Consider the following 16,027-nt stretch of genomic DNA (forward strand, 5'->3'; position numbering starts at 1 on the left):
TAATGTTTGTGTATCTGTGTACTTTTGAGTACGTTGTTGGATATTCAGGGTCTTCTGAGTCCTGACCTTGAACAGTTTGAGCGCTGTGTGCTTAGTCAGGGCCACTGCCTCTGCTTGTGTCAATGCAAGCAGCAGTTCACATGAACTGCAACTTATCACTCTTTAACTTATCTATCTATCTATCTATCTATCTATCTATCTATCTATCTATCTATCTATCTATCTATCTATCTATCTATCTATCTATCTATCTATCTATCTATCTATCTATCTATCTATCTATCTATCTATCTATCTATCTATCTATCTATCTATCTATCTATCTATCTATCTATCGATCTATCTATGGTTTTTGAAGCAAACTCCATTTTTTCTTTCATCTTTCTTCCCAGTGTTTGATTGTGGGTTCAGCATGAGCAACATCTACGAGTCCGCCGAGGCCACGCTGGGCTTCATCAGTTCTCCATGTCTGACCAAAGTGGAGCTGCGAGTGGCCTCTCGAGGGATCTCGGATCGTGACGCCCTCTCCAAACCTGACCCGTGCGTGGTGCTGAAGATGCAGTCGCACGGGCAGTGGTTTGAGGTATTGTAATCGGGCCGCGGGGCAGGGGGAGGTATTGTAAACCGGAAGGGTTTTAAAAGACTCCTAATGTGAGCTGCCGCTGTGCGCAATCTCCACATAGCTCAACATTGTCGTAACTTTATGTGTACTGCTGCTACACTGCTATGAATTATTGTGGCCTTTGAAATGCTGTCAGGTACATTTTTCTCTTTGCTTCTAGTTTGAAGCTATAAAAACTATAATTGTCTCAACAATAGATTCAAATCAATAACAACATCACATCAAGGGATCTGCGTTTGCTTTTTGAATTCTTTTTGCAAGCAATTTATCATTGATTTTTTTTCTTTTTTCCCCATTTCACTTCTGCTTCAAAGCTGATTCAAACCTCACCGTGAGGTTCAATGACACACAGTGTCCTCACCATGATTTCATTGGAGCTATTCAACATTATTTTCTGTGCACAATTTGTTCATGACCCGGGATGCCAGTTAGATCTGTTGAATAAGTGTCTTCTTTCTTTCAGGTTTTCTGTTATATTGCTCTTTGAGAATTTCTCTGCAAGTATCACATAAAGTTATTCAAGCATGTAATTGAATTCATGATTGAATAAACGATTGCATGTAATCAAGGACCCGAGCCTCCCACAGAGCTGTGATTGTGTTGCAAACATTCTTGCGCTAAATTGTAGGTTACTTTTGGTTGTCAACAATTATGGATGCACATTCCAAAAAAGCTTTCTGAACAAATGTACAGATTTTAATTAACTTACAGTCTTCTAATTCATTCCAAAGATAATTCATTAAATGTTATTTTCTTGTGATTCAAGCAAGCTGGACATGTTTCATTCCAAACGTGCAAAATAGTAGCACAATAAGATAACAATATCCTTAATTATATAGCACCTTTACTTACAGTAGTATGATTTAAACAAAAAAGAAAAAAAGAAACCAACAGCATTTCAAAAGCAGCAGCAACAACAATCAAACAATGCAATAAAATAACAAGAATGAACACTAACGAGTATGAATACAACATATAATTTAATAAAATGATTGGGAATAAAGGGTAGCAAACGGACAGAGTAAAATCAATTAGATGAAATAATATATAACGACAGTGAATTACTCATTTTATTCATTCTAAATTTATTTAGCCAGGAAAACCTCATTAAGGTAGATTAAAAAAAAAGTGTTTTGTGAAACTAAAATCCATTGAAGAGTAAGTACGATTGTCAAGTGTATCATTTGGGATCAATGAGGCCGATCGTGTAAATATGTACGATTTGAATTGCTTAAGTCTGTTAAATTGTTAAGGGACATGAGGGCTGGAAATAAGACTGTGGGACTAAACATTCACACACACACACACACACACACACACACACACACACACACACACACAGACACATGCACACACACGCACATACATGCACACACTAACAAACAGCATGTCTCCATTGCAAAGCTGGATCGCTACATAAAATCACACGGCAGGCATCCTCATCTTCTCTGAACATACAGCTGGTGTACACTGAGAACTCCTTATGGCAATGTTGCAGAATCTCTATGTGGAAGCTGCTGAGTCAACTTTGCATGAAAGATCAAAAACCTTTTTTTTTTTTTTATAAATATATATTGCACTGAACAAGTTCGCAGTATACTCCCTTTTGTGTGTGTGCCAGTATAGATAGTCATCCAGCAAAGACTTTAATGCTACTGAAAAATTTATATTAAATACAAGTGTAATACACAACTAAACAGGATGGACTGTTTCCTGCCCTCGCCCATAGACAACTGGGCTTGGCTCCAGCGCACCGCGACCCTGTACAGGATAAAAGCTGTATAGAAGATGGAAAAAAACTCTGAAGAGCAGCAGAAAAGCTTTATTATACAATCATTAATCATTAGCGTTTCATAAATAGTAACAAAGCAGAGATTTGCTTAAAACCAACCTTTCGAGGGCTGCCTTTTTTGTTTGACAGTTTTTGATTTGGTCAATGGGCAATTGATTGTCGCACAAACTTGATTTTTATACTTCAATTAAGAGAGAAAAGACTGTTTTAAGAATGAGCCAACGCAATTAAGAAATTATTTAAAAGTGTGATCTCAGCTTTCCAATAGAACTTTCTATAAATTATGTTCCTGTTGAAAGTAATCACTAAGCGACATGTATCTCAAATAATGGACCATTTAATGGTGCTAATCGTACACTAAAAAGGTTGGAGGCAACGTCATCTTAAAATATAGTGTTGACTTCATGGAAATGGACCGCTGGTGTTGCATTATGTCTGTAAGTGTTCCACTTCCTCGTACATTACCTCTATTGACCCATGGGCTTTCAAATGGACTCTCCCTTGATTCAAACCATTTTATTCTCACTGATGCGCCTCCAGTGGCAGCAACATATGGTGTATGAACTCTGTAAGAGTACAGTATGAGGGAATTATCCAGAGTTATATAAAGACAGAGTAGAACCTCATTTCTTCCTACTTACACCCACACATCAATGTGCATCCTCACACACGCTGCAGCAACCCACTATGCAGATGTGTATGTACGTGCGTACAGTAGAATCAAACATGCAACTCATACACATGCACTGTCAAGAGACAGAAAAGACACAGGACACACACACACACACACACACACACACACACACACACACTATGTCCACGGGGGCTCTCGATCAAGTGCTCCTAAAGTAGTGCAGCATTATTCTGTCTTTGCAGACGGTATGAAAGGCTAAAAATCATACAAAGTATCGTAGTTGTTTGTGTGCGTGTGCATTTGTGTGTGTGTGTGTGTGTGTGTGTGTGTGTGTGTGTGTGTGTGTGTGTGTGTGTGTGTGCATGTTTGAGAGAGATGGAGAGAGACTTACAATTAGGCCCCTCTGCGGGAGAGTGGGAATGGACAAACACTATCAATGCCCATCAGATTTAGAGTCTCCTAATTGGATAATTGTGAATCGAGCATTCAAGCCCCTGGATGAGAGTGTTTTTGTATGTGTGTTTATGCACTCATGACCGTTTTTGCTTTTGATGAGTCGCCAGTCAATTGAAGTAAGTGTCAGTGTTTTGTGTGTTTGGAGTTTGCTATTATAAATTTATAGTGTTTGTGTATGCAAGTGTGTGTGTGTGTGTGTGTGTGTGTGTGGTGTGTGTGTGTGTGTGTGTGTGTGTGTGTGTGTGTGTGTGTGTGTGTGTGTGTGTGTGTGTGTGTGTGTGTGTACGTGTGTGTATTTGGGCTGTGTCAAAGGGTTATCAGTGACAAAAGAGACCCAGTCATTGCTGGTGTTGGATTCGGCTTTGTTGGCAGAGCTGTGTGACAGACTTTCATCTGACGTACTAAATCCTTTCTTTGCCAGGCAGTTCGAGAGAAGAAAATGTGAGATCAATATAGTATAGTTATAGCTACACTCAAGTCTCGTATGTGTAGCCAAACAGATTGCATGATTTTTACCCACCAAGAAAAAAAAAAATCTATATTTGCAGCTCTCAAGTTGATAAGTGTAAAACAATGTGCACACGTCTATTTGTGGTAATTGCTGTAGCATTGAAAATTCAGTAGTTTTCCTACAATCAATCCTTAGCAGCAGTGTGTTAGATATTCAAAGAGGATTATATATACTGCAGTCCACTAACAAAACATCAGAAACTCAGTTTCTATATTTGTCAAATTCCTTATTTTACGTAGGCTTTATTAATTAATTTTTTTTAAATATAAATATGTTCATTTGACACAATGATTGTGATGTTTGATGTTCTGACAGGTTCCTAATAGAGATCATCCCCATAGTTTGTATGATTACATTTTTTTCATTTTTCAAACAGAAAAATTCATCAGACTGGAAAGGTATTAATTTTTAGTGATGAAAAAACCAGAAAGACAATTGAATATAATGTCAGTTTAACCATAAAACTTACTTGTGCATCTGTTGTGATTTCCTGAGGCCCTGCAGGGTTCATGCTGTGCCAAAAACCATCTAACGCCGGCTATCTAATGAGCACTGTTGTGGGTTACAGAAAATCATCCAATGTACATTTTTGCATTCATGAGATGTTGAAAAATCCAATATCACCGGTTTTCTGCTCCGCAAAGCAACACCTGAACTGTTAGTGCGCACCTGAATCCCTGCATGTGTGTTTACGTGGGTGCTTGCAGGTGGATCGCACAGAGGTGATTCGTAGCAGCAGTGGCCCAGTCTTTTCCAAGATCTTCTTGGTGGATTACTACTTTGAAGAAGTCCAGAGGCTTCGCTTTGAACTCCACGACATCAGCTCGGGCAACAATGGCCTCCGAGACGCCGACTTCCTGGGAGCCATGGAGTGTACTTTAGGACAGGTCAGTGTGTCCTTTAATTAGTTAGCCCTGGGAAAACACTCCAGACTTCTAAGTGCTTGTTTGAACAGCATCCATTGAATGCAGGGGTTTGTGAACACTGTCGGCACAGCTATATCAGTCTTCATGCGCTTCATGCTATTCAATAAAAAATGTCCTATAAGCTTGTATGACTGAATGTCGAAGTGCTTTTGCAGTAGGTCAGTGCAATGTGCTCAGTGGCGCGTGTGAGAAGTTCATATATTGTGCCAATCTAAACACATACGAGAGTGACTTCACCCTAATGACCACAAACACGCATGATGTGCGCATACTTCCACAGGTGAATGCATAAAACGATTTACGGGCCTCACTTGTTGCCATTAGATTGCGTTCAGCTTGGATGTCACAGCACTACAGTTGGCTGCCAGTGTGCAACATGCAAGTCGTTTTCAGAGCTGCACAAGCCTGAGTGCAGTGTGCAAGCTTCCAGGGCGAGGGTTACACACTGGGGTGTATAATCCTTTGTAAAACTCAATGAGCATGCTGGGATGTTAAATATATGTATCAGGTGATCTGTAACTTAATTAGGGTGAGAAGCCAACTATATCCATGAATGGAATCCTAATGTGGTCACTTACTGTCACTATCTGCATGTACACAACCGTCCTTGAGTCGCTGCTTGAATAAAGTCCTGCGTGTGTTTCCAGATAAGTTCAAAGCATTTAGATGTGTGTCTACTATTATACAAGACCTCATTACTAACTTAATGAAGTGTTACCTCTCTTACATAGTCATAATCAATATTGAAAGATTAGCTTTCTTTTGTATCCTTTGCACAATATTCATGAGCTATTGCGGTAATTCTCATGAACAAGTTGTTTCCAGTGAATCACAATCTAATTTCAGAAAGTTGATTTTCATACTTTAGTTCTCAAACAAGCAAAAAACCTAGAAAACAATTCTCTCTCTCTATTTTTAACAAAACCCTGAATAAACAATATCCAGGATGTCTCTTTCTCCCCATATGTTATCTCAGTTTGACTGAATATTAAAAACCCACCAGTTTTGTGTTGCTGTCCTCTGAGAACAAGATGTGAAAGTAAACACCAGTAACACCTCCAGGCCACAAGACGCTGAGCTGTCTTCTGATTTTCCACCTACTTTTTTTTCTTCATTTAACATCAGAAAGACATGATTTAAAAAAAAAAGAAGCCATTTCATTAGTTCAATACGATAACAACAATTGTGTACGCAAAGATTTCAGTATACTGTTGTTTGAGAACTGGCACTGAAAGCTGAAAAATATCGGTTATATATTAGAAATATAAATTCTATATACCTATATACTATTGCAGAGATGTTATTGTAAATGTCATGTAAGCTTCTGACAAGACACGTCAGCTGTAAATGTGCAACAAAATACTATATTAACACCAGTGAATATACAATATGTCAGAGTTTCTGCTGCAAATAGCAGACATCCAGAGTTAATGGCTGGCTTAACATTTTCACAATTTTAAACTTAATAGACTGAATGTAGCAATAAAAACTTGACTTATATGTCCTTGGTGTTTTCAAACAAGACTCCAAATGAACCTGGATCTATTGCTACACTTGCTGGATACGTCAAAAGGATTACTCTGCTTCTCTTTCTTTATTTCTTCCACCGCTTGTGATGGAAGGGTGTTTTCATTTTTGTCTTGTTTATGTGGTTAGTGTCTCTGGCAGCCAGAACCTGTCACTCCTGGCACACAAGTGTCTCACATAACACTGGCCTGGATGAAAATGTTAAGGGGTAAAGACAGGTCCAAATATCTCAGAAGTCGGCTGATCACAACAAGGACGCCAGAACAGTGGAAATTTCATTTGACAGCTGGTGGAAAAAAGTGACGCCTCCAAGCTGCTTTGTGTCTGCTGGATGTGTACAAGGTGTAGGTAGCTGTATGTCAGCCTTTAGGAGGGGTGTAACGCAATTCCAGGGCGACATGTACAGCACGTACAGCTGACACCTGAAAAGAGATTTAGATTCAATGTTTTGTTTATTTTTTGTTGGTATGTTTCAGATCGTCTCCCAAAGGAAACTAACTAAAGCCCTTCTCAAACAGGGAAACACGGCTGGAAAGTCTTCCATCATGGTAGGACACTGGCACGAAAGTCAGCCCACCCCACTTGCGCACTCCTACACAAGCACAGAGCGCTCACACACACCACCTCCTGTACTCCGACACCTTGAAGATAATTAATTTGATGATGTTGCCCGTTCAATTTGTTCTCTTCCTCATTTCCATCTCATTTTCTCTCACCTCCTTCTAACACTTGTGTGCCTGTGTCCTTTTCTGCCTCTCAATCTTCCTCTTAACCGTTTTCCTCTGTGCAGGTGACAGCCGAGGAGCTGTCTGGTAACGACGACTATGTCGAACTCTCTTTCAGTGCTCGCAAGCTGGACGACAAGGTTTGTGCCATCTTATGTGCACATTTGAAAATAACGAATCGATACGCCACAGTTTTCCCTCTGATGTGATGGTAATTAATATTAAAGATGTGAGTCTGTGTGGGTGGGCAGTCAGGTGTGCGCCTGTGTGAAAAGTACAGTATGTGGGTTGGAGCCGTGGGAATTGATGATGGAGCAACTCACACAATACACAGAAGTGCAATCTGGCATTAGAGGCAGGCTGCTGAGATAGGTGAGCACCGCCCTCCCCAATAACTCTCTTTTATCTCACCAGCCCCACCACACACTCCGATAACTGTATTAATTTTCAGCTTTCACACACACACATGCACACATGCAGAAACACACATCCACTGCTACGGATGACTAATCTAAACAAGTTAAGCCCGAGAGGAAGGATGGAAAGCACGGGAGGACTGGATAAATTGAAGAGGACAGAAATGAGATGGGTGACAAGAAAGAAGGGAAAATGAGAGGAAAAGGGGTGAAATAATGATTCTGTTAGTGTATGAATGATTTAGGGTGATCAAAGCCGGTTCTGAGGGAATCTCTCACATGCGTGATTTTCTCTTTGAAGGATTTCTTCAGCAAGTCAGACCCTTTCCTGGAGATTTTCAGAATAAATGATGATGGGACAGAGTCACTCGTGCACAGAACTGAGGTAATTACTCACATACACACACATAGAGGTACAGATGATACAGGTGTTTTTAGATCTGTGGTTAACAATGAGTGTGACACTTGTGCATGCTCACCACGCACAGACGGTCATGAACAACCTGAGCCCAGTGTGGAAATCCTTCAAAGTTTCCTTGAACACACTCTGCAGCGGGGACCAGGAAAGGGAGCTAAAGGTAAGTCTGCAACTGTATTTTTTTTTTTTTTTGGCGTGTCATAATCATGACAATAGCATTTACTTAATTTTAAACACAATACACGGCAATTTCAGCATGGCAAAACCTCCTTGGATCATTTCATTATTTAGGTTTAACCGGTGAGAGTCAAGGGTCATTTAGGCTAAACGGCAACTGAACACTCGCAGATGTTTCTTTGCCAGATGTTTCACCCACAAGTATTCATCAGAAATCGCTAAGCACTTTTCCGCCACAAGGTGCTGTTTCCCATTGAGTTGAGTTCAGGTCATGTGCAACCTTACCTGATGACACTGCGTTATATAAAGCGAATGGGCGGGAGTGAACGCACTCTTTGGCCATTTCAAACTGTCTCCTCCACTTGCCGGAATAAATCTACGTGTGCATATGTGCCAAAGCGGTGGTCGCACATCAGCTGTGAACAGTTATTCTTCCCCCATGAATAAGCATGAGCTTGCTCATTAAATATTCAAAGGCATCTTAACTCTGCATGGCTCCTGACAGCATGAGAAAGGGCTCACACACTCACAAACGCACATGCACGCCATCGGCTATGGTTTCCAGGACTACCTGTTTGAAGCATCAGAGCTATAGTGAGAAATGGCAGGGCAGAGATTTCTATTCAGACCAGTGCTTTCCTTTCACCACAGCCTTAACTGACCAATGCATAAATGCATAACCCTCCTCTGCTGTGTCTCACTGTCTCTCCCTTTGTACCTGTCTTCTTACTTTTCTTTTCCGTCCCTCTGTTGGGACGGTTTGACGGATTCCTCTCTCCGTCAAACAGTTAGTATTCAGTGAATGGAACAGCGGTTCTTCATTTTTTCATTACTCTCTAGCACAGCTCTCAGCAAGCTTGAAGTGGAGGCAAGGCTGCCAAAACAAGTGCCTGTTCTCTCACGCGCAGAAATTAATGTCAGAAACACAAACAAGCTGACATGCTCACACTCACACAGACACTCATGCACAGGCTCTCAGCAACCTAAGTGGGTGACAGGAAATAAGGGGATTACTACTGGACATTGTTTTTAATCAAGCGTCGTTCAATTGGTTCAGATTGTTAGTTGCTGGGGTGACTTTAGGCAAGAAGGTCACAAAACTCAACAGCTAAATGATTCATTCGCGGCCATTAGACGCTTTCAGAATGGACAGAATAGGTTTGTTTTAAATTGTGAGTGTGTTTTGACACTTGTCTATATTGACAGAGTTTATGAAACGTTATTGATGGTCAGATGTCTGTGGGACATCCCACATATTGGTACCCTTTGTCATGTTTCGAAATTGTAAGAAAGCTTTTTTACAGTGGGCTAAACCTTGAACTGTTGACCCTTGGTTCATGGAGGTAATTCATTTTGTGTAGTAGCTCCTTTGAGAGAAACAAACTATTATGTCTACACACACACACACACACACACACACACACACACACACACACACACACACACACACACACACACACACACTAAAGCTGTCTCTTAAGCCTCGTCCCTCTCAGCATCCTCAGATTAATATTTCACCGCTCTATTGCCCCCCCACCAATGTCGCCTTATCAATCATTCAGCATGGCATTTCCCTGCATGCCTGCAAGTGTATGTGTGTGCGTTCAACTAACTGCGTTGCCGCTGTGCACTAACTATGATGGATGGATGTGTGTGTTGGTTACAGTGCACAGTTTGGGACTGGGACTCCAATGGGAAACATGACTTTATTGGGGAGTTTCAAACCACGTTTAGGGAGATGAGGGTAGAACAGGAGGGGAAACAGGTAAGCATTGATTTTGCTGGACTTCACATTCTTTCTGTTCACAACTTTGTGAGTTTTTGTGTTTTACATTATTTACACATACTGAATGTTCAGAGTAAATGTGAAAAGCAGTTTTTTTTTAATAAACATGTATCTATGTTCTGATGGGTATATGCCCTCCCCATTTCCACATATCTATTTGTGCCTTCGCACAGATCCAATGGGAATGCATCAACCCTAAATACCAGATAAAGAAGAAAAACTACAGAAACTCTGGTGTTGTCATTCTCAACCACTGCAAGGTGATGTAACATGTTAACAAATGTCTATTAATGTTTGCGCGTGCATATCTACAAATATAGAATTGCTGCTTTTGCAAAATATGACCTTTAAATTCACAGATATGAAATCTGTGAAGCCATGAAAGTGAAAAAAGTGAATTCTTCTCGTGGGGAAGCTGGAGACAGGGACATTTTTTATTTTTTTTCCCGCTTTTCTGACCAGTCAATTAATGGTCTGATTGTTTCAGCAACAATTTCAAGCATCACCACACTCTGAGCAGTGTTGCATTTAAATGCTTCAGCTTGTTCTACTTTTGAAAGACTCATGTGTGCCACATACACTTAAAGGAGTTTTCCACTCATCAATATGTATGGATCATATGCATCAAAATTTAAACTGTACATTGCCACATAATAGCATGAAATTATACAGTACATTTTGACTGCATGCATTTTATCTTTGGTTTTTATGTCAGAAACAAGCATGCAGCAGTTGAACACAGAGACTCGCTGAGTTCAGTGCCCCTTCTGGGACAATGAGGACAATCTATCCATCTATCTCTTCGTGTCTGATAAACAATTTATGACATAAAGCCTAAATTTAAATGATTCCGCCTGACAGATCATCAAGATGTATTCCTTCCTGGATTATATCATGGGAGGCTGTCAGATTCAGTTCACAGTAAGTGATCTCACAAATAATCTCAGTGTGTTTGCGCCTGTTAGCGCCCACCCATGCTGTGTCCATATGTGTGTGTGTGTGTGTGTGTGCACTTCTCGTCCCAGGTGGCAATAGACTTCACGGCGTCCAACGGGGATCCCAGAAACAGCTGCTCCCTTCACTACATTCACCCCTACCAGCCAAATGAGTACCTCAAAGCGCTGGTGGCTGTCGGGGAGATCTGCCAAGATTATGACAGGTATAATTCCTTCCTTTGGTCATCAATGACCAGATACATATCCATGCACGCGCTCATCCACTCACCAGAATTTACATCCAAGGATCCAATCTTTTAAATGAAGATGCCTTTTCTATGCATTTGACTTGTAAAACATTTTTATAAATATCAAAGCTTTTGTTTGTTCTTCTCCCAGTAATAAAATTGTTATTGAATTTAAATGTTTAACACCAATTAAAATGCACAGTGGTGGTAGTAAGCACTCACATATCATAGTGAGAAAGTTCTGATTGTGAGAAGATATAAATATAATATATCATATAATATTAACAAAGCAAGCGTAGGAGACAGTGGAAAAACCCTAATTTTCCTGGAGACTGCAGACTTCATGGGAATGATGTTATTAGCATGCAATGGTGCAATGCTATGCCTTTCTCACCATATTTTTTCTGCGTTCTCTTTTTCTAGTGATAAAATGTTCCCTGCTTTTGGTTTTGGAGCTCTCATACCACCTGACTTCAAGGTATGGAGCATTTGGGACGTGTTTATGTCTGTATGCATGAGCAGGCGGAGCGGTGAATAGTTTAGATTTTGATTTCAGGTCTCTCTTGGAGGCACGGCCCGCTTTTGATCAACATGATAAAGAGAATGCATCTGTCAGTCTGTAAATTAAACTGAACATGTTTTGCAGAGTGTTTCCTTTGTTGTGGCAGTAAAAGGTCTTGTGTTTTTCTGCCCCGCCTGAAGGTTTCACACGATTTCGCTGTAAACTTTGACGAGGACAATCCCGAATGTGCCGGTGAGTCCCCCTCAAGGACACCACACATGCACTGCACTTTGCTCACAAAATTCCCAGACATTTTCTTGTGCACATTCGTGCTTCATCGTACTAAACCAGATCTGCACTCCAACAGACGCATGCCTCCTCATCTCTCCCTCGCTGTCAGCCCCATATTTCAGCCTCGGTATCTTTCCCTCTCCCGTCTGCTTCTCGCTCTCACACATCCAAATACACACAGACACACGCTCATACTTATACAAACACACACACACACACACACACACACACACACACACACACACACACACACACACACACACACACACACACACACACACACACACACACACACACACACACACATACATGCAGCTGGGAGATTTGTCGCTGTGCTACAGGAAGTATTTCAGGCACCAAGATACAGAGAAAACAACACTAATCTGTATGTGTGAAATGGGCTTCTGTGCTCTTCTCCCCACATCGCTGCCATTCCTACCGTGAAGATGTGTGTGTGTGGTGTGTGTGTGTGTGTGTGTGTGTGTGTGTGTGTGTGTGTGCAATAAGGGGAAAATGCTCAGTCACCTTGGAGTGCAATCACACACGCAGTCTTGTTTATTTTTGTGGACACTTTTACGGGTACAAGAACTTTAACTTTGTGGGTCGGAGCAGAGAGATAGATGTGAGGACGGGTAAACAAGCAGCGAAATAACCTGCAGGTCCGTGTCTTACAGGGATCCAAGGCGTGGTGGAGGCCTACCAAAACTGCCTTCCCAAGATCCAGCTGTACGGGCCCACCAACATCGCTCCAATCATCCAGAAAGTGGCCTCCTCCGCCTCAGAAGAGATGCACACAAAAGAGGCCATGGTGAGAGCGAAGAGAGTGAGAAATATTCGAAAAAAGTAGTGCTGAATCATTTTGGTGTTGTTATTTGTGACTGTTGTTGTTTGCGCGTAGGTCAAGGAGTGACAAATATGACAAATAGTAACTGAAGACTAAAAGTCAGATGTCATAGGAGGTGAAAAATGGGACGAAACTAATCAAAACATAATTAAAATGATTAACTTGGAGGAAGAGGCAAGTGATTGATATTAATATGATTCCAGTCTTGAATTGGAGAGCACAAATTCCTCCTTGCCTTAATTCTTTCTCTCTGGCACTCTTGTGGATTAGAATGAGGTTTATTCAAATTAGCCTCTGACAGGAAGACACTTTTGAAACATAATTTTCCTCAAACATGAAGCTCTTCATATTTCTCCTGTCTACTCTCTGCTCCACCCCTTCATCCTTTAACTGTCCAACTAGGAATACTTCATCTTGCTGATCCTGACTGACGGCGTCATCACTGATATGGCGGACACGCGGGAGGCCATCGTGCACGCCTCCCACCTGCCAATGTCCGTCATCATCGTAGGCGTGGGTAACGCAGATTTCACAGACATGCAGATACTGGACGGCGACGACGGGATCCTGCGCTCGCCCAAGGGCGAGCCTGTCCTCCGTGACATCGTCCAGTTTGTCCCCTTCAAGGACTTCAAGCATGTAAGTAGTGGTGAGGATCTTTGTGTTGGATTCTGCTTTAAAGATGTTTGGTGCACATTGTACATCACAGCTTCTTAAGATCCAAACTCACAGTGGTTGGCGGATGGTATATTTTAACCTTTTGGAGCTTTCTCAACAACATTAAGGAGCATAAAGAATATTAAGGAGGTTTCTTACATAAAATAAATATTGGACTGTTCTCAACAGACTCACAGAATTAAAAGATTAGTATCAAGACAACAGATCAAATGCCTGTTTTGTAAGCCACTAATTATCCTATGCTTATGAGGACAAGCCGAATAAATGTTTAATTAATACAATCCATTTAACTTACATTAAAGTGAATTAAATAATAGGATTATTGCTGTGGCCCGGACTGTTACAACAGATCGGTGGCACTCAAACTGATACTGCATGGTGAAGATGTTCTGAACACAGCAGCAACACTTTTCCTTCTAAGTACTACTGACTCTTCTCTTTAGTCTTCAGAATTTAATGCAGCGGATTATCTAACTGAGTCATGCTTGATTTTTTTTCAGCCATTACTTACTAGTTTGTCACAAAAAAATATTTTTTTTCCAGTACACCAAACTCAGTTTCCTCTGGGGCAGATGAGCAGGGGTATTTAAAAAAAGAAGTGCCTTTTGAAATGAAAGTTACATTTGTGCAGGGCCATAATGTGCATTAGATAGATAGAGAGTACATCTTTTGTGTAAAATATTTCTGTGAGCTTTTTCTTGGGGTATGGCGATCTTAAGGCGATGCGGTAGTGACTGGGGGGCGTAATATTCTTTGTGTGTAGTCAAAAGACAGACACATGCACACAGAAAGGATTACGTTGTGCTTTTTAACTTTTTGTGGCATGTCTAAAGACGGAATAATGCTGCACTACTTCCGGAACACTTGATTCATAGTCCCAAAGGACTTTTTTGTGCGAGTGTGTGTGTGTTAGTGTGTGTGTTTCGGGTGGCATTCATATCACTCGGCTTCGACCAGATGCGTTTGACTGAGTCTGTTACGGTGAGTTTGGTCTGTGACACTTGGAAAATTAACTAATTACTGCCCATCTGAAGAGGAATTCAGAGTCAAGATGAGAACACTCACAAAGAGGAGGGAAGATGCAGTGTAACAAGAAATGTAGAGATAAACAATAGGACTGAAAGAACAAGTGGGGAATTAATGTGAAAGTAAGAGTTGGTGGTGCAGTGGGGGGGGGGGGGTCAACAGGAGACCAGAGCTAAAGACAAAAGGGAGCGAGGGAGTATGTGACAGAGGTGGAGAGGTGATTTTCTGCTCTGTCGTTTCTTTTCAGAGGGGATTAGCAGGACGGAGCCGCGGGGTGACAGGCAGAGCGGGGATAACAGGTAGATAGGGGCTGGGGAGGGAGAGCAGGAAGGAGGATAGAAATGAGAGGAGGAAGGGTGAAGAGGTTGGGGTGGGTGCTCTTTGATGATGCATTGTCTGAGGGAATTATGTGAGATGGCGTGCGACAGACTCTCTGACTTTGACAATCCAGAAGTGTGTGTGTGTGTGTGTGTGTGTGTGTGTGTGTGTGTGTGTGTGTGTGTGTGTGTGTGTGTGTGTGTGTGTGTGTGTGTGTGTGTGTGTGTGTGTGTGTGTGTGTGTGTGTGTGTGTGTGTGTGCATGTGGGTGAGTGCAGAGCGTAGTGGCATGTGTGACGGGTCTGTTTGAACATGTGTGTCAGTTCATTAATGCACCGGTAGAAAGAATAACAGCTGTCTTCACTACTTAAAACTACTTAATTGTTTTGAGTGTTTCAGCTCAGCATTGATCCATATACTTATTTGTATTACATTTAAATTTAAATCAAAGGCATATAACAAGCAGAAGAAGAGAGTTAAATTATTTTTATAATTAATAATATATTTTTTTTAAACTTTTGACTGCAGCATTGTTAAGGCAATATTCTTCTGTCATATATCAAAATGGTTTTATTCATTTCAAATGAGCAGGAGCTTTGACAATCATTTGTGAAATCAAGGAAAGTATTTTTTACATTTCAAAGGCAGCAACTGAATTCCTGTATGTTATTATTTTATAAAGCATCATTGGAGTCTTTTCATGATCTGAAGGTGCTTTTACTCTTTGCAGTCCAACAGGCTTGAGGTTTTTCAGCCGTGCTGTTTTCTTACACACATAGGAATTCTCAAGCTTTGACATCAGAGAAACAAAAGGTGAAAGCAGAGATATTTTGAGGCTGTCAGATGAGCCTGTCTGATCACATCAGTCCCACTGGTCTGAACCTTTGGCAGCAGCAGACAACAGTAAATACGAGCATCCCAGAATCAAGCAAGGCTGGTAGTATGTATGTATTTGTGACCCTTCTCTATTCATCTTTCTCTTTCTCTATAATTTCAGGCCTCCCCAGCTGCTTTAGCGAAGAGTGTTTTGGCAGAAGTCCCTAACCAGGTGGTGGATTACTACAACGCGAAAGGAATTAAACCTAAGTGTATGTCGGATTACGAGTCCACGAGAACCTTCAGCCCCTGACAATGGACTACGTACATATGCACAGTTACACACATGCACAGCACACACACACATATTTATATAAATC

General features: G+C 41.1%; 1 protein-coding gene across 1 annotated transcript; it reads left to right on the forward strand.

The window, feature by feature from the left end:
* Positions 1-412: 412 nt before the first annotated feature.
* On the forward strand, positions 413-15,960 carry cpne4b (copine IVb; the record flags this gene model as incomplete). Its single annotated transcript, XM_080516464.1, has 15 exons — positions 413-583; positions 4,723-4,902; positions 6,945-7,016; positions 7,259-7,333; positions 7,911-7,994; positions 8,098-8,187; positions 9,871-9,969; positions 10,164-10,250; positions 10,852-10,911; positions 11,016-11,149; positions 11,597-11,651; positions 11,876-11,927; positions 12,641-12,774; positions 13,213-13,449; positions 15,829-15,960. The coding sequence occupies 15 exons, from the start codon at positions 413-415 to the stop codon at positions 15,958-15,960; spliced, it is 1,662 nt and encodes a 553-aa protein (XP_080372590.1).
* Between the last annotated feature and the right edge of the window lie 67 nt (positions 15,961-16,027).

The sequence above is a fragment of the Blennius ocellaris genome (genome assembly GCF_963422515.1).
Source record: "Blennius ocellaris genome assembly, chromosome: 20".
NCBI lineage: Eukaryota > Metazoa > Chordata > Actinopteri > Blenniiformes > Blenniidae > Blennius > Blennius ocellaris.